Source organism: Poecile atricapillus, chromosome 2 (genome assembly GCF_030490865.1).
Source record: "Poecile atricapillus isolate bPoeAtr1 chromosome 2, bPoeAtr1.hap1, whole genome shotgun sequence".
NCBI classification, from domain to species: Eukaryota; Metazoa; Chordata; class Aves; order Passeriformes; family Paridae; genus Poecile; species Poecile atricapillus.
Window position 1 is genome coordinate 106984694 of NC_081250.1, and position 24880 is coordinate 107009573.

A 24880-nucleotide genomic window follows, 5' to 3' on the forward strand; every position below is an offset into this window, starting at 1 on the left:
CATAAAAACTACTTTGCTGGCAATTTTAGCAGCTTGGAGTTAAAAGTAAAGCACAGATACCTTTGATCAGCTTCAGATCAGGGAATGAACACTCAGAATATATAGAATCAAATAAGTATTCAGCTAGATGCAGCAATTGCTCTGGTCTCTGACCATCTTGTCAGATGAATGCTTTTCTTCCCCAGAATCCCTTCTTTTCAAGGCATATCATAGAATTGAACAATATCCCAAGTTGGAAGGGACCCACAAAGGTCATTGAAGTACAACTCCAGGCCCTGCACAGGACACACCAAGAGTCACTCCATGTTCCTGACAGCATTGTCCAAATGCTTCCTCAGCTCTATCAGGTTGGGTGCTGTGACCACTTCCCTGGGGAGCCTGTTCCAACTTCTGGGTGAAGAACTTTTTTCTAATATCTCACCCAAACCTCCCTTGACACAGCTTCATGCCACTCCCTTGGGTCCTGGTCACCAGGGAGAAGAGATCAGTATAGGCCCCTTCATTTTCCCTTGTACAGGAAGCTGTAAACTGCTATGAGGTCTCTCCTCAGTATCCTCTTCTCCAGGCTGAACAAGCCAAGTGACCTCAGCCACTCCTCATACAGCTTCCCCTCTAGGTCCTTCCCTTTGGAGCCTCCTTTGGATGCTCTCTAATAGTTTTGTAACTTTCACACATTATGGTGCCCGCACAGGGCTCAAGGTGAGGCTGTCCCAGTGCAGAGCAGAGCAGCCAGAATCCTTTCCCAGCTGGCCACGGTGTGCCTGATGCACCCCAGGACATGGCTGGCTCTCCCGGCTGCCTCATGTCCAACCTGCCATCAACCAAGGCCTTCATGTCCCTTTTCTGTAGTGCCACTCTGCAGAGTTTCATTCCTGTCTGTACACAAATCCAGGGTTGCCCTGTTCTAGGTGCAAAATCCATCACATGCCCTTGTTAAACTCCATACAACCTGGTGATTGCCCAGTCTGATATCACCCCATTCACTTTGCACCCAACCCGTGAGCAGTCGCTCTCCCATCCCATGACGTGTTTATAATATTCAAGAGAGCTTTGAAGTTCCAGAGCTTTCTTCTATAAGCATTGTTGCTGCTATAAGTCAACATTAAGACAAGATAAAACACTTAAAATAAGTAACAATAATAACAACACAAGACCTTGTTTTTCAGAAGAGATCTGCATTTAAGGCAAACATTAACAAAAAGCCAAACTCCAGTGTGCTTCCTCTCACAGAACAGTACATAAATCAAGCATAAATCCCATTAAAGCCTATGGGATTCCCCCCGCAGTAAGGTGCTTTTCAAAAGCGATAGCATCACTAGGCTGCAGCTCTAAGAAGTAACACTATGGTTGCATAGAAGGTGCAAACCAGCTTTTACTACCTTGGATACCCTAATTAGTCCTAATGATGGTTTGACTGTGACTGATTGCATCTTGCCTCATTAGCGGAGTAGAAAAGAATTATCTCAATTAGTATTGAAAATGAGTGAATTTAATTAGAATATTGCAGAATGCTTCATATTTACAGAATATTTCATTTTGTGCTAAACACCAAGATTTTAGCCAGGATTTATGTACTCTTGCTATTGAACCCTCTTGCTTTGAAGGAGCTTGTTCCCATAGGAACAAAGTCACACTGGCCACAGGGAGATAGCTCAAACATTTCCAAAATCAGCCAGCAGAATAATTCTGCTATGTATTCCTTCTACTGCTCTGGTTTGAGCATATGTATTATGTTCTGTTATATCTAGTTGGAATTATATGCCCATAGGGCAAAGTGCAATATATATAAATACACACACATACACACACACACACACACACACACACACACATATATATGCACAAATACACACACACAGAGAACCAAAATCTTACTCTTTTTGCCATGTATCTGAACTATTTCCTTTCTCTTTTTCATGAGGGACTGGCCCAAAAAACAGCCATCTCCAAAAACATTGCGGTATATTAGAAATAAACTATTTATTTTTATTTTGGAAGAAGGAATTACCAGTGTATCAAACATCCCAACAGAGACACCTGCAGATGTACCAAGTACGTACAAAATGCCATGCCAGGAGAGCTGCACCCTACACTGACATTTCTTTCCATTTCCTTTCTGGCCCCTAATAAGTCTTATTTTGTCATAAGTTTTAGGATGGATCAGACAGATTCTTTCCAGGTCTTACTCTTTCCAGTCTTATTTCTTCACAACTTAAGGGATTTATCCTTTCCTTGGGGCTCAAGGAAGCTTGAATTTTAGTCTTTCAAGTTGAATGCCATCTCTCACTTTCCTTACTTTGTTCTACACTTGAATACTTAATTTATTTAACAGCCTCATTGATCTCAACATGAAAATTATTATGCTGAGGTGCTATTGAGGTGCAATTTGAGCAGAGAAAACAGAAGACTTTAGATTTGTCTTGCCAGGGGATTGCCTTTTGATTTATATAATTTCCATTTGTTGCTTACAAAACTTACTTGCCAAAACATTCAGAGCACAAATATATCCTGTTTAGACCAATTTTTAGCAGCTTTAATTGCTATCAGACTATGTAAAACATGTATGTGGCAAGCTGTGGTTACTGGGGGTAGGACTGAGCTGCTGTTTTCCCCCTGCAATGGCAGCAAGACATCCCCACCCCACAGGCAGCCCCCAGGCCCTGGCAGACCCCACTGTGCAGCTGGAGCACCCATGCCATTCCTCTGGAGGTAAATTTGCTGCTCCTGCAGCGGGTAGATGGGCTCCCTCTCCTTGTCACATTAAGGCAAGCAGGAGGATTTGGGAAGTGGAGGCAGCAGCCCCAAATGAGCACTACAAACGTGGCCCAGGGCTGCAGGGAGCAGTGAAAGACCTCTGGAGGGCTGTGATGGGAGTCCTGAGACTTGACCTGGCTGTGATGAGAAGTGCAGCTGGGCACATGCCAGATCAGAGATGCACAGCCTTTGGCAGCTCACAGATCTGGGGAAGGAGAAGCTGCCCATCATCTTCCTCCCACCCACCCTGCAGGTGAAGCTGGACCCATATTCCCCTGCCACCAAAGTCACTGCCATTGCACCTTCCTTCTCAGGAGCCCAGTCGTTTGTGCCAGCTTTTCTGACCGTCCTGGAGCAGAGGCAGAGCTGACCTGGCTGGGTTTTATCATGTTGGAAATTTGCCAGTGGCAAATATTTAGTTGGGAATATTGCCCAGGGGATCCAGGCAGATTCTGTGCACTATCCTGGGGGCAAGGTAAAGTAGCTGCAAAGCCTTGGCACCCCCATGCGGGTGGCCCAAGGTGACAGACCATAAGGATGCAGGTACAGGTTTTATTTCTCCCATCTGACTGCAAGCTTTCCACACCAGCCTGCAATGAGCACTACCCACTGAGGATCTTCCAAAGTTTAAATGGCTCTGAAAGCTTCCCTGAAATTTTGGAATGAACCGAGTGTGGTGCTCATGGGATATCGTGTTGCCTGCAGACCGGAAAATGCCACGAAGCTGAATGCAAAAACCCAGCTTCTGCCATCAGAAGTTTTCCATTTGCTTCCTTCATTCCCCTTGGAGTCACACTCCTTGAATATTTTCAAGAGGAAAAAAAAACCTTTGAACTCTTTTTTTCCTTTTTCTTGGATATTAAACATTTCCAGTCAAGCTGAACTTGTAGGAGTCTCTGAAATACTCACCAGCATGTCCCTCAAGGAACTTTAGATTCTATTTATTTAGTGTTTTCACTCACTGAAGACTGTGTCTGAGAAGGTGTCAATAGCGTTTTCCTTTTCATCCAGCTCCTTGGTCTGACTGTCCTGTGAACTGGAGGGTTTTCTTACCCTCAGCAACCAGCAAACTGAAAGACTTGCTGACATGAATGTTTCAGAAACCTGCAGCCTGTTTTAAAATTATCCTGAGGCAATTAAAAATTAACAGACACTGTGACAAAGATGGATTTTCTCCCAGGCTTCCCTCTGAAATCTTAACATCCAGTGATTCCATATTTGATTCCACGTAGCCTCAGAATGGTAAAGCACAGGATAAATCATTGCTGTCACTTAATGAAAACCTCAAAACAGCTCTTCTTAGCAACGAGTCATTCTGTTCTACTGCAGTTAGAAGTCGATTTTTATTTACACCACTGCCTAAGGTGATTTTCAAGCAAACAGGACATTTGCCCCTACATAGTTTCAATAAAGATGACTCCATTCTGAACATCATGCCATGTATTATGACACTGAAAAAAAAACAAAACCCAAACTCTGATTTCAAAGAAGAAAACTGCTGGAAGACAAGGACAAACAGAAACAGGGGCTGTTTTCTGTAAAAGTACCCACAGTTTTTGTTTTTCAAGGGAGGGAGGAGCTATGTGGTCCTGTTCCCATTTAATCACTCCAGTAGGAGCCAGTAGGAGCCAGCAACAGCCACATTCCAGTTGCAGTTCCTACATGGCCACCTTTCTTGCTTTGTCTAGTTATCCTGCAAGCCCACTGAGACACGAGAGAGTATTTTTGCAGCACTGAGTAAAATGGAGCTTCCGGTTTAGTGTGGGTCTTTAAGGAATCCAATAATATATGAAGTGAAAAAACAGCAGCAGAAACAACAACAAAAAACCTCAAACGAGGTTAAGTTTGAATGAGGAACTTTAAAAACTCAAGGATGCAAGAAAGAAGTGAGGAGGAATTCATGCTGGATGTGCAAAACCACAGCCCCCTTGCCACGTGCATGCATCCCACCTGAGGATGGTATTTTTTGCTCCTGCAGCTCCTTCCCTCTCCCCATATGAACAGGCTGATCCTTCCTCCACTTCATTTGTCCACTCTGCACCTGTGCTCCAGCAGCCACCCCCAGCATGCTCCAGAGCATCCCTCCCAGTGATCCTGTAGTTCTGGGGACTGCATGTGCTCAGCTCCTTCAGCAAAGGTGGAAGCCTGAAGTTCACTCCATGAAGATATATCCTCACAGACACTGGCAGTTTTAGCTGCCAGGTAGAAATAAGCAATAAGCATACATGAGCTGTGATTCAAAAGGCTTAAAACTGGACAAAGGTGGGTGGATTTTGACAGGAAGGGCACCCTTCATTCCCCAGCCCCACTAAGAGACAGAAGCCCACCTCCTGAATTCTCATCTCACTGTGGGGATGCTCAGGTATCTCAAAGGAGAGATCACAAGGATTTCTAATCCAGGCAAAGTGATATGTTTTTCATGGCTTTGCCCTTGGAGCTCGCATAACCATTTTGACCAGTTTTCCAAGAAATGCTTGGCCTTAATCGGATCTAGCAATGAAAAATATTAAGTGTCCTTAGTGAAGGTGCAATAAGTTGGAGTAATGATACAGAGGCCAATTTTGACTTAATTAGACTGCCCTAAATTCTTTAAGAGGCAAACAACTATCAAATTGGCTCTACCACCCGTGTGTGGTCTACCAGCTTACTGATGATCTCAGGAACTCATCAACACAAACACAAACACCATGCATGCTACACCTCTGACATCCAAAACAATTGGCAGGTTGGGTGCCCTGACCATCCACACCTCGGCTGATCTGAGGAGACACTGTTTCATCTTTGCTGAGGGCACCTGCTTCTGTGTGTGGGTCCTGCCCCACAGTCACACACACCACTCCAACCATGATGTGTTCAGTACTCACAGATTTCTCTCACTTTCCCACTACTGTATTTGAATTTGGTTTTATGTCAGCTTGGCAATGCTGGCACCTACCCTGGAATGATGCAAGCAAAATTAGGTTCTGCACAAAGAGGTAAGCATGGACGAATCCTACCCTGCTTTTCCAAGAAGGTGACCCTCTTCTTAGTGTCAAAATTCTACATTTCAATTAGCAAAGGTGACTCTTAACACACAAAACTTTCAGGCTCCTGAAAAATCACCAATGAAAAGCGCAAGCACTTAGCATTTCCAAGAATCAGGCTAATTTTACAACCGACTGAAGGTTTGGACCTGGCACTAAAACAGGTCTTGCTATCCAAATGCAGTATTAGTCTTTTGTAAAGAATTTGTACTGTCTTTATCCAATTTCCATTCTTAAATATGGCTCTCAGTGAAATTTGTTCAAACTCCCCCAGCTTTTTTTCTGCCAGACACTCCTAAACATAAGGATTATTAAATTCACATTCCAAATCTTTCTCCAAAGTTACAACTGCTTATCCCTTTTGAAGCGCAATTCTCTTCTGCAAAGTAAAGGAAAAAAAAGTGTTTATGAAGATTGAATTTGGATTGTTTCTCCAAAATCTTGCACAGCAAGATTAGAGTACTCACAAGCTACAGGAACCCTGCCTGGCTATGGGGATCTGATAGTGATATCCAAGACCACTGGTAATAATAATCTCTGTTCTCACCTACAGGAGCATTATCGCCAGATAGCTTTGCTGAGCTTTGCATAGCACCATTGTCAAAACTACAAGGAGCAATTGCATTTACTCTTTCTTCCCCTAGCTGCCTAGGTGCTGCAACTCTAACAAGTACCAGTGACAATACAAAACTTGTTTTTGTCCCCAAAGCAGGCAAGCACTGTGCAGAGGCCACTCAAGAACTAGCCTGGTGACTCACACTGGTGACTCAGGACCGGTTATTCCCACGGAGTTAACTCTCACTATAACACAAATCTTGCCGCTAACTAAAATTCTGGGTTACATTTTCAACTCACCTGCAAAGATACTTTTAAGCTTGGCCTGACAAACTACTCAGGACCCCAACTTTAGCTTAAGGTCTGTGGCCTTTTTGGCTGGCTTTTCACATCCTGCTGGCCACATACTTGCCTTGCAACAGGACTGCACTCACACCAGTTAAACTAAACTAAAGACAACATGAGGATTCTACATGTGTTAACTTTCTTCTGAGAGCAGGTATGTGAGGCACTGTTTCTCTAATCCCACTCCTCAGAATGGTAAACTGCTGAGCTTTTGTTTTTGTCCAAACTCCTTCCAATCTCTATAAAGAAAGCCTCTCCATCACCTGTATTAACAGCCCCCCCAAATTCCATGCTGCCCCTGAACACCCACAAATGATGAGTCTCTCTTGCAGGTCTTGGTGCACTGGGTGAAAAAGCCATCGTGCTCCATCACTCCCATTACCACTTGTCATCTCACCGCTTACATAAGCCTGTGACCTCTGAAATAAAAACATTTACTTGCACTTGGGTAGAGCTGGTTGGTTGGAAGAGAACTTGGAGAAGGAAATAATTGGAAAAGCAGTCCCAGAAGCAAGCTTCCAGAATGTGTCTTTTTGGTTTTCCTTTCAACTTTGCTATTTCCTCTAGTCAACCACTGCTTCCCCATCAAACAAAAAAATTCCAACCAGCAAAATGAATTTGTTTAACATTTTCACATGTCCTCCAGCACACAGGACTCCTATAGCTCATGAGACCACCTAAAGTTTTGCTAAGCACAGATCAAGAGGAGATAAGTAACTGGAAAAAAGAATTCACATTATGTTTTGCACATTAATTTAAATTTGCTACTAAATGTATAAATAGGTCTAGAGAGCTGGGTATTTCTAACGTGCCAATTATCTTTGTACTGTCGTACCCCACTCGTTATCAAAAATAGCTTCACTTCAGACCAAAAAAGTAATTTTCTTCTTGTATGTGGCTTTCTCAAATGGGTTTATTTTCACTTGCAGTAGAAGGGATGTTTTAACCAACCTTCAATGTGATTTTTGGAAAATACAGTACCCCCCAGAGGCAGCTGGTGCACATTAAACCATGAGCATCTGTTTGGGTCCATGGGAGTATTTAGGCAGGTGACAAGCACTTTGCAAAGTGACAAAGTGAGCTCAGCTGCATAAGCCAGGTCAGGAAAGACCTACAATCTATCCTGACCACTCTAATTTTGATACAAGAAGATTGATAGGCTCAACCATTCACAAAAGTGTTCCTGATCGCAGAGACTGTAAAAAATGTTTTTGTAGAATTCAGGTGCCAAAATCATTGGGATGCACATATGGACAAGGGAAAGGGTAACACTTCCTTCTGGGTCAGCCAGAGAGGAGCTCTGGAGCAGAGGTTGTGGCTTTATTTAAAAAAATCCTTCCAACAGACAGCAATTTATCCCATCACAAGAGTAATTTTGTGAAAGGAGTGCACACTTCTGCACACATAAAAAATGTCCTAAGTTAAACCAGCCTCTGGAACCCCATCTGGCATTTTGGTGGTGGTTCTCTTTCCCAGACCTGTGTACTGTGAGAAGCTGAATTTGGGAAATATACACCAGCACTCAGTTGCCATACACAGTTTTTGAGCTCCAGAGGAAAATACACACTGTTGCTGCTGCCCCTCAGAAATACAAGAGGAAAAAAAAATATCCCAGTGTATATCTTACTTGGTTCTAAGGTGGGAGGCCTGACTTTCATGACCTATTGATCATTTGGTAGTAGCCCTTGGACCAGGGGGTCAGCGTTCAGTAATGTAACAACTACCAGGCTACAGAGCTGTGACATTTTTCTGTGACCCAGGAGTCCTCCTCCAAAAAGTCCTGAATTCTTTTAAATGTGGGAGTCTCAAAAGAAGCCTGGAACTCCTCCACAGGAGCCAAGTGCATCAAGGCCCTGACATATCACTGGTTGCCACTGCAGGGACAATGCCTTTGGTCAGGAAGAGGCATTGCCATCAAAGGAAGGTGGCAGGCCTGAAATTCCTCTGCCTTCCTCTCCAAAACAGAAGTTTGCAGAAATCACTTTGCAACCACAGGGGTACAGAGCATCCTTCCTACAGATGGGATATGTCAGTTAGGCTTTTCTCTGGAGAGGAGAGTTTAGCATTCTCACCTATCCATTTTCCACCCAAATGATCAGTCCTTGACACGCCACAGGGACAGGCACAGAAGCACAAGAAAGACAAAATCAGTGTAAACCTCAAGAGAGCAGACTGAAATATGAAAGTCCACCTCAAAATAGCACTTTCTGGAAAATATCTCTTTCATCCATCATTTCCCCTTCCCTTCCTCACTGCTCCCTGCTTAGGATGCTGTCCGTGCAGTGTCCCTACCACAGAAGTAGCACACAGTAGAGACTTGGTGCCTAAATTTGGGGATTATGGTACTCAGTGTTAGTAGAGGCCAAAGGTTCAGAAATAAATCCAAATCATAGAGCTTGATTCTAATGTCTTTGAATGTTCAAAATACCACTTTTGAGAGGAACACATACCTGTGTCCATAGCTTCCTCTAACAATGGGATTAGGTTCTCCTTTCTGATCCATCTTTGTTTTTTTTAATCATCAAGTTAGCAAAGTTGATAAAACTGTAGGGGACATCACAATAATTTGTGACAGTTTGGGATGGCTTGTGAATCATCCACCAGCTATAACTGGAATGTAATACAAGCCATTGTAATGCTTTACGAAGAAAGCGCTTGTTGCTATCTTGCGACAACCATATGTTCCTCTGTTTGTATCTATCTGTTATCCAACACTTACATAAGCCGTTGATGAAATTATCATCACAGGACAAGCACACTTGTAGCACGGTTGAGTTGATCACAATAAAGTAATGAAAGAATGAAGGAGCTTTATGCTGAGGTGGGACTGGCTGCCCGCCTTCGCAAGCCACAGCTGCAGATGAGGCAGCTGCTCAACAGCCATCACTTCGGGGACGACACGAATGCAGATATTTGGGGCTTGGGCTATATGTCCTTTTGGGAAACGGCAAAGTAAATGTGCTTTCTCTGGTGCAGGGGAGTGTGAAGGGTTGGGGAGGGAGTTGAGGGAAAGGCTGGGAGGAGGTTGCTTTAATGGTTTACGGAACCCGTGAGATGTTACTTGCACACACAGAGGCACTCGCACGCCTCAGACTGCAGCAGGGGCAGCAGGGGCCGGGACAGCCCAGGCTTGCCGCACCGTAGAACGCACCGTCGGCATTCAAGCGCATCCCCGGGGGCCGCTTCCAGTCCCCGACTGTCCTCCGTGCCCATCGGGCACTAACAGTGCCTGTCCCGGGCACCAGCCCCCATCCGGGAAAACCAGCGGGCAGCTCCAGGGCCGCTTGGTACGGCACGGCTGCATCCCGGTGCCGCTCCCAGCGCTGCTCCCGGTGCCGCAGACGGGCCGGGCCGAGCCGCAGCCCCGGGTCCGGGGCGGTCTGTGCCGGGCTCCGAGGGCCATGTGCCGAGTACTACGGGCACAGACTCCACCTTCCCCGGCTCCCGCCCGCCCCCACGCATCCAGGAAGGGAAAAAGAGGAGGAGGAGGAGGAGGAGGGAAGGGGGTGAAAGGGAAGAAAAAAAAAAAAAAAAAAAAGAGAGGTTGAAAGGAGGGAGCTCGCCGAGACCCACCCTTCTCCCTCCTCCTCCGGGCTGCTGGCCGGGCTTTTGTTTTCCTCCAGCGCCCCGTTTCCCACACGTGATTGCCGTGTTATTGCACAGGGCGCTCGGCGGCGCGGCTGCTGCACCTATAAATACGGAGCGGGCGGGCGGCGGGGGCCCGGGGCAGCGCGGCGCGGCCGGGCGGAGCGCACCCCCCGACACCCCCATGCACCCCGCCGGCACCGCGGCGCCCATGCCCCGCCGCCCGCCCGCCTGACGGGCCGGCAGCGAGAGGCAGCGCCCGGCCAGCGGCGAGGGGAGGGGGAGCCGGCCGACAATGGCGGCGGCCGCCACCGCCGCCAGCCCTGGCAGTCCCGCCGCCGGGCCCCTGCCGCCGCCGGCGGAGCCCTGCCCCAGGAAAGCGCCGCAGCCGCCGCCGGGGCCGCCGCAGCTGCCGCCGCCGGCGCGCAGCGACCCCCGCCGCAGGCAGGCCGCGCTCTCCTTCCTCACCAGCATCTCCCTCGACGGGCGGCCCCCGCCGCCGGGCAACGACGGCCCCGCCGCCCGGCCCCGCCAGGCGCAGCCGCCGCCGCGGCTGGGCAGCCCCCCGGCGGCGCCCGCCGAGCCCCCGGAGGAGGAGGAAGATGAGGAGGAGGAGGAGGACGCCTTCGCCGCGGTGCAGGTGCCGCCCGCCGCCTTCCTGGGCGCCGCGGCGGCGGGCAGCCGGGGCCGCCTCAACTCCTTCACGGCCGGGGTGCTGCCGGTGCCCTTCGGCCGCACCAGCCCCCAGGGTAGCATCGGAGGCAGCGGAGAGCTGGGGCAGCCCGGCCCCGCCGCCGCCTTCGAGCTGCAGCGGTCCCGGTAAGCCGCGCCGCGGGGATGAGGGATGCTCGGGATGCGGGGATAAGGGATGCGCAGGATGGCGATGGGCTCGGGAAGGGCGGGCACGGCGGCCGGGGGAAGCCGTGGGGAGGGAGGGAGGCCCGATAGCCGCGGGGCGGGAGCCTCTCTCCGCGGGGCCGGCTCCGCTGCCGTCCGGCCGGGGGAGCAGCGGCAGCGGCGGGGATGTGCGAGCGTGCAGGGACAGGTCAGCGGAGGTGCCCGAGCCTCCCGGGCGGCAGCAGGCGGTCGGTCGGTCCCGCCTGGGTGCGAGTGGCTGAAAGTTTCCTCCACTGCTCAGCAGTGCGGGCGTGCGGCTGCACAGCCGCCGTGCCCCGCCGCAGCCCAGCCCAGCTGCGCAGCGCTTGTCACCCTGCCCTCCCCACTGGCGGTGGATTCATCCCACCGTGCTGCCTGTCCTTATGGACAGCAGGCTGGGAACCGGCTCTGAGTCAAGTGGGCTGTAGCCCGGTCTGGTAGCCCACAAGGGGCAAGGAAATCTTCGCATCGAAATCCACGGATTACGGTGCGAACGCGTGGTTTAAGCAGCGTCTCGCTACCACCCTAAATGAGCTCTTTATCACGAAGCACTTTGTGTTCCTCTGGGTCGTTTCTTGCCGCCGGGTACCCTTTTGCCTTTTAATTCCCAAAGGAACAAGCTCACCTGCTTCAGCTCTCAAGCTGAGACTTCTGGCTAAGAAGGTGCGATCATGTAAAAATGTGTAAATGCCTGTGGATACAAAATCACCTTCCTTCACTTCCCTAACAACGTACTCAGATATCAGAGACGGAGGGGAGAAGAAGCAGGGAAGAAGCTGGAGGAAATGACTGTTCTCCCCAAGCCCACATTGGCAGCCACTCCCACATTCCCCATTTGCCACACTCCCTCCTTGTTTCTCCCTTGGACAAATAGGTAGACTTTGAGTCACATGTTATTGCAAGGGTTTATAAGGGTAATTGAGCATAGATCGCTGTAGAAAAGTCCCTTTCAAAACCAACTAGCTTGGAGGAATTGGAGGTATTCCAGAAGAAAGTTATTTTAGTTGCATGCCCCACTGTTGGTTGGTTTGTTTTTTTTTCACTTTCCATCTAGGTTGTATTGATGGCTTTTTTGAGCCCCTTTTCAGGTGCTGTGCTAGAGGGAGCCCCACCTTCTCAAGCAGAGTGCCTGCTGGTGGGTTACCACCCTTCTTCTCCCAGTCATGTGCTTCTCAAAACATTTTCTGCAGTGACAACCATTTAAATTCTCCGTGGATCACCTGCACAGCTATGTCACACTCACACACACACCCACTCTTGTGCATTTCAGTCTGTGATGTGATTCTACCCACAGCCTTGTGCGGGAGAAGTGACCCAAAGACCATGATTTGGGAATTGCGTTTCTACTCTTGAACTTACTTAGCATTCAAGACACTGCATTTTCTCGACCTTCTACTTAATGAGTTTATTATTGATGCATGGTTCCAGTGTTACTTTTCTGGATTCCCAGGGATCATCCTTGATTTTCCTTTCTTGCATGCTTTGATCCTGTGCTTGGTTATGGGAAGGATGCTTAGATCTCACTGGTATCACTTCACTTAGCCCTTCCTCTTCCAGTTACTTTTTCCCATGCACCTTTTTGCTCACTTTCTGAACATTTTCTTCTACAACCTATGTGGGTTGGCTTTTTTTGTTGTTTCTTTTTGTTGTCTGTTTTGGTTTTTGGGGTTTTTTTCTATTTCATGAGGACAGAGTGGATTTTAAGAGGGAAAGGTAATTACTGGTCTTGTTTACAACCTAGAAATCCAGAGTCTTGCAAGTTCAGCTTCGCTGCTAGTATGCAAACAAACTGAATGGATAGCCCAGGTCCATGGCAAGGGAAATCACCTAAGGAAACCTTTCCAGGATGCTCCTCCCATCCTATAGCGGCTGTCATTTTTGCCGTGTATTTTCTTGTGGTGCAGGCTGCAAGGAACGTGCTGGTTTTCTCATGCTGTTTTGTTTTCTTGAGAGCCAGATACAGCTGTGGTGGAGACTGCATTACTCCACTGACAAGTGTGAGGCTCTCCATTGTAGCACTTGCTTAAGGCTGACACTTGTGTGGGAGAGGTCTGGGAAATGTCCCCTGCCTTTGCTGTCTGTTGTGATGCTGCATGTGTGCAGTCCAGGGCAGACCTTGGCCTGCCTTCAACAGATCTGTTTCTCTTCTGGAAAAGGTGATATATTTTTAAACAGCAGGAACGGGCAACTGCAGACCGGGGAGGTTGCACAGAACGCCAGTGCCTCATCTTCTTAATGAAAAGGTGTGGTAGGAGCTCTGATTGCTGGGTTCACCCTTGGCTGCACAGAAGTTAAATCACAGGCATGCACCGGGCTGGCACAAGCTCAAGAACAGAGGGTTCGAGCAGCCCTTCTGCTGCTCTCTTAATGGAGAGGAAGGAGCCAAGTCCCCAGCACACAGCCAGCCCTTCTCAGGGTGACAGGGTGAAAGTCACAGCACCTGCCCAGGGACAGGCATTAGCTCATCTGAAGGATGATGCAGAGAGGAAAATCAGATTTTTTGGTAGTTCACTTGTGCACCGGCTGCCTTTCCTCCTACCCTTCTGCTCTCCGTGCAGTGAGTGAGCTTGAAATTGAGTTTGAGGGGTTGTTTGACAGACTAGTCCTGTGTGCTGAGACAGGTAAGTTACAAAGTGAAACCTTTTTCTGTTACAATATCAGGCAAGACAGGTAGCCTTATGTTATTTTTATTTAGTTTTCAGAAACCATTGTGAACATATAATCAGAGTTCCCTGGCTTTTTTGTTTGTGTTAGCAGTTTGTATAATTGCATACTAGTTTATATTTAACAAGGTTATCATTAATGTGGTTTGGGTTTGTGCTCTATGTGTATTCACAAGAAACAAATGATACAAAAAAGGAGCATGGAGCTTCTAGCTGCTTGGAGGCTAGTATGTAATTATATGTAAATGGCAAAAAATAGGCTTGTTCAGAAGTTGGCTGCTTGGTGCCAAAGGCTCCTGTTTTCCTGCAGAAGGAGTTTGTTTCAGTTTGTGGTAAATAAGTGGACAAGGACATGAGTTTATTAGAAACTAAGTTTCTTTCATATGATATTATAATTAATTTTAATAGCTGAATAATCTGAAATTAGTGAGGAGTTCTGTGAAACCAGGTTTCAGCAACACTGGTTTAAAATAATTTCACATCCTGCGGATTAGGTGATGGTTCAGGTGCCTGTTTTTATGTGCGCCTGTAATTCTTGTTGCCATAGTTTTCTTTGGGAAAAGTATTGCTATCTCCATATGTGAAGTTTCCTTTCCCAGTGGGCCAGGTGATTAGAAACAAGCACATGCTTCTTTTTTTGTGTTGTTTGTTTTTGGATTTTTTTGTATTTTGATAAGGAAGCAAATTGGTGATTGGATTTGGAGTTTAAACAGTGTTTACAGTTGCATTTGTCTGTGTCACCATGTCAGGTTTGAAGGCAGATGGGCAGGAGAATTTCTTCTGTGAGCAGCAGGTGCTGGGAAGCAAAGAGAGAGTATCTGCTGAGTTTTCACTGGGGAGAGGTCCATTCAGAAGGACACTGAGGTTATCATGGTCCAAACAGATTTTTCTTCAGAATTTACTGACCTACAATAAATCTCATTTCCTAATTCTAAAATTAATTTATAATTAGTGAAGCTTGTGAAAATTCAGTTTATTTCTACCTATTAGAAAGGACAGAGCTGCATTTGGGGTCAATATTTATCTTTTGGAGAGATGCAATGAAGGGAAATGTTAGAATGGTTGACTTCCTTGACTTTAGTGGGTTTGCAAAGTTCCATGGGTTGTTAGTGCTGCAGGAAGCCTCCGGGATTGTGTTTAGGGGCTGAATCCCTCCATTGGGTATTTGTGGTGGAGGGCTGAGGGGTCAGAATCCAGTTCTCCATGGCCTTGGGCAGGCGGGCAATGCAGTTTCAGCCCACAGCAGAAGATGCCTCCAAACTGAACACACAAGAGACAAAAGAAGAGTCTCTCAGAAACAAGTGTCTTACAGACAGAGTCCTGAAATGGGAGCAGAACAAAGAGCTGGGGGCACTTTCCACCCGGTGGGGTCATCCCAGCATCAGGAGGTAGCCTGTGAGTCACTGAAAGCACATCAGCCCTTTTGTGTGTGATGGACACTCTGCTATTCACTGAACCTAAAGCCCTTTGGGCAGCCTGGATTTCAGAATGATGTATACAAGCATAGCAAGAGGACAGCAATTTAATGGTCTGAGAAGTCAATGGGAAGTGCACATGCTAAACTAAGGCTTTTCTTAGGTGTGAGACCATGTATACCACTGATAGCTGCTGGTTCTAAAGAAGGGGATGCTTATTGACCTCAGCTGTCACTTCAGGAGGCTAAATTCCTGTGCCACCCTGAAGGGGGAGTGTTCAGCAGCAGGGTTAAGACTCGGGAAATAAGGGCTGTTTCAGTAGTAGCACACAGTGTGTGAGCTCCTCTGTGAGTCCTGTAAGGAGGGCTGGGTGCACCCATGTCTTTCAGCACGAGCACGCTGAGAGGCTGGGTCCTTTCACTCACCAAGAGTTGTGCAGGGGCAGTCACTGATGCTGCTGGGCTCTCTGAGCTGTGCTTGTGCTGAGCACAGCCTGCCCCACATCACACAGATGAACTTTCACCACCGCTGGTCTCTGCCAGCCATTTCCCTTGTTCAGGGCACAGATGTTTGTGCCTGCCTCTGGCACTTCCTTTGAAACTGGTGGAAATGGGAAGATCTTCCAGTGTTAGTTGAAGTTGACCAGTGGTTGAGAAGTCATTGGAGTATGACACAGATAGATGGGCAGCAGCCTTGTTCCCTTAGTACCCAAGCTTTTAAAAACAAGTCCCACAGAAATTTGCTCTGGCATATTTTAGGCTCTTATTATACTATTTAGTGAGCATCTCTGTCAGATAAAAAAGGTTAATATTTCTTCAGACAAGGAAAAAAACCCTTTGCTGTCAATTCTGAAGAGCGGAACAGTGGGACAGAACATGGTGTTCATGCGTACTAGGGAATTAATGAGGGAGCTTTACAGAGGGACAGATGCTGAGAGGCAGCTGTGTCTGCCAGAGCCTCAGGACTCTGCAGGTTTCAGAGTGAGGCAGCCTTAGAACTGGACAGGTGACAGGGATATACCTGGGTGGGTACACATTAACCCCTGTGAAGAAACCTGAGCTGGTAACCCATGAGAAGTCTTGTTTGTGTTGGCTGCCCTCACTGGCTGCAAATGCAAAGCTTTCCAGATCCAACCCTGCCATGTGTGGTTATAGTGCTGTGGTTATAGGAGAGCAGAAGGAACAAATTTCAGCAGGTTTGCTTATGTGCTGGGTGCATTTCCACTACTTGATCTGTCTTTTCACCCTTTTATTTACCAGAAAATCTCCTGTGCAGGCAGCCAAACTTGATCTTTTCCTTAGAAGCCTGCTATATAACTTTCGTCTGTACCATAAGAGTGTTGAAAGCACCTTGAAATGGTGAAAATGGGTAGCAGCTATGTGAGTCACTAGCCCTGCAGACCATCACAAAAACATAGTTCCATTGGTAGATAAATAGGATAATGACAGATCATAGTTTGATGATAGCTTTTGCATATGAAGTATGCTTTAGTCTGCAATTATGACTTTGAGAACTCTTCTGGCAGAAGATACTGCTTAGCTTGGAACAGTTCAAAACACCTAAAACACAAATATGAGATTGCCCAAGTGTGCTTTCTGAAAAGAGGAAAACAGCCCAATCTTCTGTAAATTCTGTGATTTCCTTGTTTCAAAAAAGTAAAAGTCAGGTGGGCTGTCCGGAGACTCAGTAGTGCAGCAAATGGATGGAAGGTAAAGATGAGAAGCAGAACCAAATCTTGATTTATTTATTTTCTTTAATTATTTTCTTCCTCTGGTTTCAGCTGCACTACTCTTGTAGTGTAAGTTCTCCACCACATGAACGAAAAGGCTGTTTTTTATATTTAACCTAAAAATGCAGAAGTTTGGTTTTATATGTTGGGACTTCGGTACACTGAAACTTCTGTATGCACCAGCTTGTCCCTTGAGAAGCGTGGGAAAGCAGATTCTATTTGCAAATGGGACAAGCTGATGTCTGCAGGAATCTATATGCAAATATCCACAGAATTCACCCCTGAACATTTGCCAGTACCTCTGAGGGTGTACTCAGCCTTTATGACAAACTCTTTTCTGGACCCAGAATTGCTATGGATGGCTGTGGGGCTGCCACCAGATACCAGACTTAGCAACGCAGCAGGTGCAGCAAGACACAGAGCTGGCTCTTTTCACAACCCAACTGAAAAAAACCCTTGCCAGTTTGCTGTGAGAAGTATTCTTTCTAGAAAATGGGAATGACATAATTTGGCATATGGAGAATATCTGCTTGCTGGCCTGTTGTTTGCAAATAACATGCTGAGAAGTTTAGGGAATGGTACTTGTTTTCGTAACGAAGGGCTTTCAGAAGTTTTGGGGTTTTTTGTTTGGTTTTTTTTTTATTTTTTTTTCTGCAAGGGTAGGATAGAGAGCATGGTAGAGCATTTAGGAGAAGAAAATTCAACTGTAGTTGGAGAAAATGTGATGTGCCAGTGGGAGCTTTCTAGGACTCCTGGGATCTGCTTTTCAGTGTGCAATATGCAGATTTAGGGGGATACATATTTAAGGAACTGTGAAGTTCCTTTACAAGGGCTGCCGTGTTATGTTCACAGCAACTGCTTTCCTGTCATCAATGCTAAATGTATTTTTTGTTCTCATGATGTATTTCAAAGCCAGCACTGCTTTTAGAAGCAGTGTTTCGGAGTGTTTGCCTAGGGAAGGTTTTCTGTTGTGGAAAATTGAGAAGTGAATGAGAAGTGAAGCAAAGGCTATCTTCTTTTCTAGCAGCAGTATTTTAAAAAAAACCAAACAACTTTTCACCTCATCTATGAATATAAAGCACAATTGCATGTTCTTAGCAAGCAGTGGTGTTTCCCCCTGTGTTGTTATAGATCAAGCTAGCAGTTTTGTGAAATTGAGGTTTGGGGAAAGATTCACTCACCACAATTGAAATATATTTTCCACTCATTGTCTTGGATGACAGAGGAAGGTATGTCCTCTCTGAGAAGGGATCCTGAAAAGCCTGGACTGTATGTTTACTTATATATAAGATTGCTCAGTTAAATCAAACACCAGTGTATGATGTTTTGCTAGGAAGTAAATCTTTGCAATATCAGGGATTTGACTCTATAGTATTGGTGGGATTAAAAGATGGAAAGCTAGAGAAGTTTATCATAATTTTTCAGTCAACAATGGATTATGTTTTGGTGCTCCTAGAGATAATCATATTACCAAGGTAAATATGATTAGGTTTTCAGATCTACATGCTGTCAAGGCAAATCAGACATAGGCACATCAGTTTATAGGTAAAGGCATTCAAAAGAAGCATAAATTTTCCTGCAAAGAAAAAAAAACATCCCCTTATTGTGTAACAGGAAAAATCTGTAAGGTGACATTATGATGACTTCTTTCTGCACCATGTAGCAGGAACTGAGCTGTATGAAACAAGCAGGGCTTAAGCTCTTGAGCTTGCTTTTCCCTTTCTCTGGGCTTAGAGTAGGATGTTGGGCATTCCTAGTGAATTCCTGGGAATTCATCAGTGCCACTGGGTTAGCAGCCTACTTGCACTGAGCTCTTTTTTTCTGCCATCCATGTGCTGTCTTCTGTGGGTAGCTTCACCCATGACTGTGCAGGTCATACCTTCAGATTTTTTTGTGTACACAAGGGACAGAGAAGTGATACTGGGATGTGGTGGTGGTACCAGTGCAGCCTCAGTAAGTACCAACCACAGGCATCTTTGCTGTCCTTGTTGCTTGCATCTTCTGCGGTGTGGGAAGGCTGGTGACAGGATTCTGTCTATCCTCTCCCCTCTTTGGGGCATCATTTCCTTTCCCTTTCCAGGATGAAGAAAGAGCCACTGCAGGTACCTAACAGGGTTAGTAACTCCCAGTAAGGAAATTGAATGGACAAATGTGGAAGGCTCCATCATTTCCAGCATCATTGCTTCTGGTAGATCTGCCATGGGTGGAGGTGCAGGGAGATGTCTCAGCCCTCCAATGAGGTTGGATGATGCAGAGGTTCATATACCAGAAAGGGGAGAGGAGAAGGCACAGATCCTGAGCTGAGCTCTCTCCCTTTTTGACAGGAGGTGTACATGCTGGCACAGTGGCATGGATTTAGTTTCATCGTGATTGAAGGGTTTTTATTACTATTGCTTTTTACAGAGATAACTCACAGCACTGGGGCAGTCTGTTGCCCCCTGCAGCTGCTAGCAGAGAAGTGGGTTCTATTCCCAGCCTTGGGGTGTGCCCATAGAAGGGTGCAAGCAGCACAGCTTCACCAGCCTGCTTCAGAAAGAGGTCTGCTGAATTTGGGTGCATGGTGCTGGAGGAGGGGAGAGCAGAGCCTCTCTGCCCCAAGGAGACAGGATGCCTTTGGCACTCAGGGATTGCCCCTGTGGCAGCTGGAGGGTCGTCTGGTTTCATGCAGTACCCCCAGCAGATATAGGGATGGAGAATGGGGGAGCCAGGAGGTGAATGTCACATAAAGCCCTTTGCCTTCAGGCCTCCTTGGATCACGTACATACATTTATGTATGCACAAATGCAGCTCATAAAGCTCTCATTGCTCCCTGTTCACAGGACATGTTCTAGGAACCTGCACTCCCCACCCCACTGTACTCAGCCTGTGTGAAGGGTGTAGGGTAGAGCAGAAGCCAGATGTCAGCTGTGGTCTGAAATGCATCTGGAAAATATCTTTCTGGGGTTTTAACTCGCCAACTTTATTCCTTATGTTTTGTCAAAGTTTTATTTTCCTGTTGCTTTCACGCCTCAGTTAATACCTACAGATCCAACATAAGAGTAGATTAATTTCCTCCTTTTCCAGTCAAGGCTGCAATCAGCTACACCCAGACAAATACAGGGTGACAGAGGTATTGCCCACGTGTCCATGGGGCGTGGTGGACATGCACAACAGGGACTAAAGTCCTCATTAGGTGACAGCTACCTGAAAATGAAGACACCCATCTTGATACCTGGGACGTGGGCCCAGTTGAGGAGGTTTGGTAGTTACAAGCACGCTTCATAGTTCCCTGAATTTAGTTAAGTGAATGATAGTGTTTCTGACTGCAAAACATGGAGATGTTTTTTGGATAATAGGAAGAGAGGCAAAACAGTGTTCAGGTGTTACAGTGCAAAGTGCAGTTTAATTACTTAGGTAGGTGAGTCGTGCAGGTGCTGCATCAGGTTATATAAAAAGGTGTGGAAAGATCTTCGTCTGCTGTTAATAGCCTTGGAACTGTGGCCTTTAAAGCACAAAGGGTTGCGTTTGTATTTTTAAAAATGGAGTTTACGTAAACCTTTTTCTTCAGCATTGTGGAACCTCCTTAATTATATGAGGCTGTTTTCCTAAAGCAAAACTGGGCTTGATTTTTAATTGGTGGTGTTCACTGCTTTGTAGAATCCCATTTTTTAGCATAAGCTAATCCAGAAGTGGCAGCTCAGAGGTGGTTGCTTAAAGAGGCAGATTTATTTACAGCAGAACACAAAGTGCCACTGTCAAATACCTCCATTGTGACCTTTGAGATTTATTTGGAAAATCTGTATTTTTCCATGTGCATGACTTGCCTCAAGATAAAATATTCTTCTATTTTAAAAGGCACTCCAGGTACTGCAGAACTCAAGAGCAGCCTCACAAGTAGCAAGTGTCTGCACACATTTGTTTTAAGGAACAGACTTCATTGTCTGAATTGCTTCTGTTTGTTTTAAAGAGATTATTATAAATACTTGTTCCTTGTTTGTTCATTAGTTTCCTTATTGATGTAAGGCTATTCAAGTCAAAGACAGTGCTAGGGTGCAACAGGGAAGAACTTTGAGCAGATGCATTTGAGAATAAAAACGGCAAATTGTATGAATTTGCCAGCACCCTTAAACAGGCAATTTCAAGGCAGTATTTTCTGATGCTGTCGTCATGCTCAGTGGGAAGGTTGAATAAATGATGTGAATGGAAATGTGTATTTTCTTGCAGTGTGTTTGTGAGCTCGCAGGCTTCCTTCTCCTGCAAGATGCGGAGTTGCAACAGGAGCGAGGATGTTTTTTCCACTGCAAGTACCGGTGCTGTGCTCAGTGCTGTACAAAATGCCATTACTCCTCTATATTCCTTAGGGGCTAAGCCCCAAGCCCATGACCTGTTTAGTGCAATAGGGCACTGAAGAAGGGTGTGGGTTGTAATTGGAATTCGCTCCCTTGGGGAGGATGGGCTGAGAGCAAAGAGGCTGGCATGAAAAACCGCCTGTAAGCCACTGCCTGTCTGCAAAGATCAAGGCACCTGAAAACGAACAACCTCTGAATTAATTGCAGGGTTGCTCAGGTACAAATGAGAACAGGATTAGGCCTGTCTTTTCTATTTTAAGTGCAGAGGTACTATTTCCAACCCGTTGAGCGATTGCGTATCTTGAATATCTTACGGGATAAATGAATGCGATAGCAACAGTAAAGGGTGGCACGGTCTTTTGTGTAACTGGCACTTGCCTTGCAGTTGTTGCAGTTCTTTGTTTTGTGTGATTCCCCAGGAATATTTCAACGTGCTCCTGTCTGGTTTTTTGTTTATTTGTTTGTTTTGGGGGTTATTTTTGTGTCATTTTCGTATGTTAGAAGAAACTATCTTTTGGGAGGCTCTTGATCCTCGCATCCATGTTCCCAAGATGAGGGGTTATGGTAGTGAAAACTTCACTTCAGGTCCCTAGGGAACTGAGGAGGGATCTGTTTTTTTATTGGTCAGTTGTGGGCTCTCTAGATTTTCATTTTGTAATGTGGTAGATTCTGCAAAAATGGATATTACTTTTCTTTGTTCAGTTGTTCACATTAACAGATATATTTCCTGTCTGTTTAGTGGAAAAGGTAAAACAGGAAAACCAAAATTTCAAAATTGTCTGTCACATGTTGATGGCAGTTTGTGAGCTTGATCAATGCAGAGGTCTGATGCCATACCCAGCATGGTTTTATCCTTGTCCAAGGCTTTTTTTAGATGTGAACATGCAGTGACTGAGGAAGTAGTGGTTTCTGTTCCTGTGGTCTGGCAAGGGGGGCTCATTTTTTTAATCAAAAGAAAATAAAAAGCCCCACTTTTATACAAAATATAGCTGATTTCACTTTCAGTGGAAGCAATAGGGCAAAATTTTGCCTATGACTTCTATGTAAGTAGCTCTCAAATGTGCCTTCATGCTTTATCCCTCCAGAGATTTGGTAGGGGGAGCCACACCAAGATTTTCTACAGAGGGGGAGGGTTGTGGTCTTCTCTTGGTGCTGCTGTCTGCAGCTTCTCACCCTTGTGAGAAACACCTTTGTGTTTCTTCCTTATCCCAGCCAGATGCAGGTGGTGATTGGTGAGCACATCTCTGCATTTATCTGCTCTGACCCAGCCAAGCACAAAGCCATTCCCCCCTTTCCCCCATGTTAGACAAGCTCATTATTGTTCAGGTCTGAGGAGGCAAAGGGTGACTGAAGCAAAACAGTACAAGTTTTGCATAATTTGTTTTTTTTCCTGCTGCTGTGGGGGCAATGGCCCTCGTATAGTGGCACTTTGTTCAACCTTCTTCCTTTGCAGAGACTTGTGGGAAGGACAGAAAATGCTGCAGGTTCTCAGGCAAAGAGACAGCAGCAGAAGTGCAGTTCTGGTTCCATATCTGGACAGATTACTAACGTCCTGCTGCTTCAAAATGAAAAATAAAGGCATATGAATCTCCTGTTTTCCAAATAGCTGTTAGCAAATCCTGCCAGGAGAGGAAATCTTCACAATTCTTGTTTTTGCTCTGTCAGAGGTAACTGAGTGCTGCTCTATTAGCTCTTGCATCCCTCATTTTGCTTGTTGAATTTGTGGAGATATTTTCCTGCCGTCAGGATCGAGTATCCCAACTACCACTGCTGGTAGCGCTACTCACTGCGCCACAACACCTCTGGGGGAACCTCAGCATTGGCTGCAAACACTATGCTCCCCCCTCCTCTGCTGCACTCCTGACACCTTCTTGCCCTGGAAAGCTTCACCACAGGCACGTGGTGGTGACCATCACAGTACTTGACCATTCCTTTCCTTGCTGACATTGTCCTGGCAGTCTGCAAGGCTGCGCAGCACCTGTTGGAGCGTGGCAGGGGGCTGGAGTTGTCACTGTGAAAGCTTTGGAGGTGCTTTTCTTCAAACAGTAGCTGTGTGCCTACATTGTATTTGTTCTTATTAGTACAATCAAGGATGTTTATTCTGTATTCATAGCTGTATTTGTTCTTTATGAGGTGCATTAATAAGTTTTTCCAGTTGCTAAAACACTGTTTTTCCTGTCTAGAGCTGGAGCCGTTCTACTCCCAAATTTGTTTTCTGGGCTTTTTTTTCTTTTTCTTAAAAACCTTCAAAGCATATATGCTTGTTGTGGTTGGGTGAAAAATTAGTTCATATATAAAAAGAAGGGATGCTCACTCCTAGGGTCTCTTTCTGTATACCCCTTCTGTCTAGTATGAATACAGGAAAGATTTTGTATGTAAGCAAGCAGAAGAGGATGCTGAACAGTTTGTCTTCATGTGCTGTTGTGTTGTCATCAGGATTCTATTTTCTGTGTTTTACTTACCCAGATATTATACATTATATATAATTATATACATTATATAATACACATATATACGTGTATATATATATACACACACTATTAGCACATTATATATAATTTGAAAGCTTTAAATTACCAGAAATACTCTACAAAATGCTCCTACTTAAAGCAAAGAGAGAGAGATTTACAGATGTACATTTACAGATGATAAAATGTAATGTTTGGCGGAGGATTACTGTTTCTTTAATTGCCTGTCTGATATCCTCCTTGGAAGATTAAGTATTTTTGGTAGCAGCTTTGTGGTCTGTACCCTGCTGGCTTAATATCTGCCATAAAATGATGTAATTGTTACTGGCACAGGTAAAATTGAGCTTGTGTTCAGCTCCCTGGGAGGGTGTTGTGAATGGGAGACTGTTGTATATACATAATCCCATTAGTCAATATTGTTGCTCAAAATCCTTTTTTCTTTTTTTCCTTTCTCCTCTCACAACAAAGCTCCTAGGTCTGTGGTGAAGTGTTTTGTGACACATTTTTGAATGGGCCTTTTGCCCTGCATTCACTTCTTTAATGCAAGAAGCTTTACCAGGAAACAAGAATCTCTTTCTTCTCTGTCTGTGTTTTTTCAGCTTGGGGCTGTGATGTTGAATATGCAGACAGACACACAAGTCAGATGATCTAAGATGTGTGATATTATGAGGTTATCCATTTCACATGATTAGTATCTGTACTGGAGTTGTTCGGTCTGCATTTCATGTCTGTGCCATCTAAATATGTCTTAATCCTTTTTAGAAGATAGTTTTTTGTGTGTTTTAACACACCCTCAAGGCTGTTATAAAATAAATCTTGTATGATATTTAGTACCATCTCTTGAAAGAGGCAATTTTTTAAATTAGCTTTTGTCATTGATAAAAGGCTGTATAAAAATAGAGCCTGATCCTGCAAACACTTGCAGATATGTTCAGTCTTACTTTTCCAGGTAATTTGTTGCCTTTGGCTCATAAAGACATTGCCTAAAATAGTCAAATTGGAGCAGTTTTGTAGTTTGATTAGAGCATGAGCCCCATCAGCTGAGGTTTCTGCAGAAATGCATCATTAGTCAAGCAGTTAGCACCTTTGTTACGAATACTGAAGTGCGGGAATTTTGACAGGATCAGAGCAATTTATTG

The 24880-nt window shown here is 45.6% G+C and overlaps 1 protein-coding gene across 2 annotated transcripts in view; it reads left to right on the forward strand.

The window, feature by feature from the left end:
* Positions 1-10202: 10202 nt before the first annotated feature.
* Positions 10203-24880, forward strand: part of CABLES1 (Cdk5 and Abl enzyme substrate 1) — a 69586-nt gene continuing 54908 nt past the window's right edge. The window contains exon 1 of one of the 2 annotated variants that reach the window (XM_058832585.1): positions 10203-11081. In XM_058832585.1, the coding sequence (XP_058688568.1) occupies positions 10558-11081 (524 nt within the window). In that variant the 5' untranslated portion in view covers positions 10203-10557. The remainder of the gene's footprint in view (positions 11082-24880) is intronic. The other variant, XM_058832584.1, reaches the window with a different exon arrangement.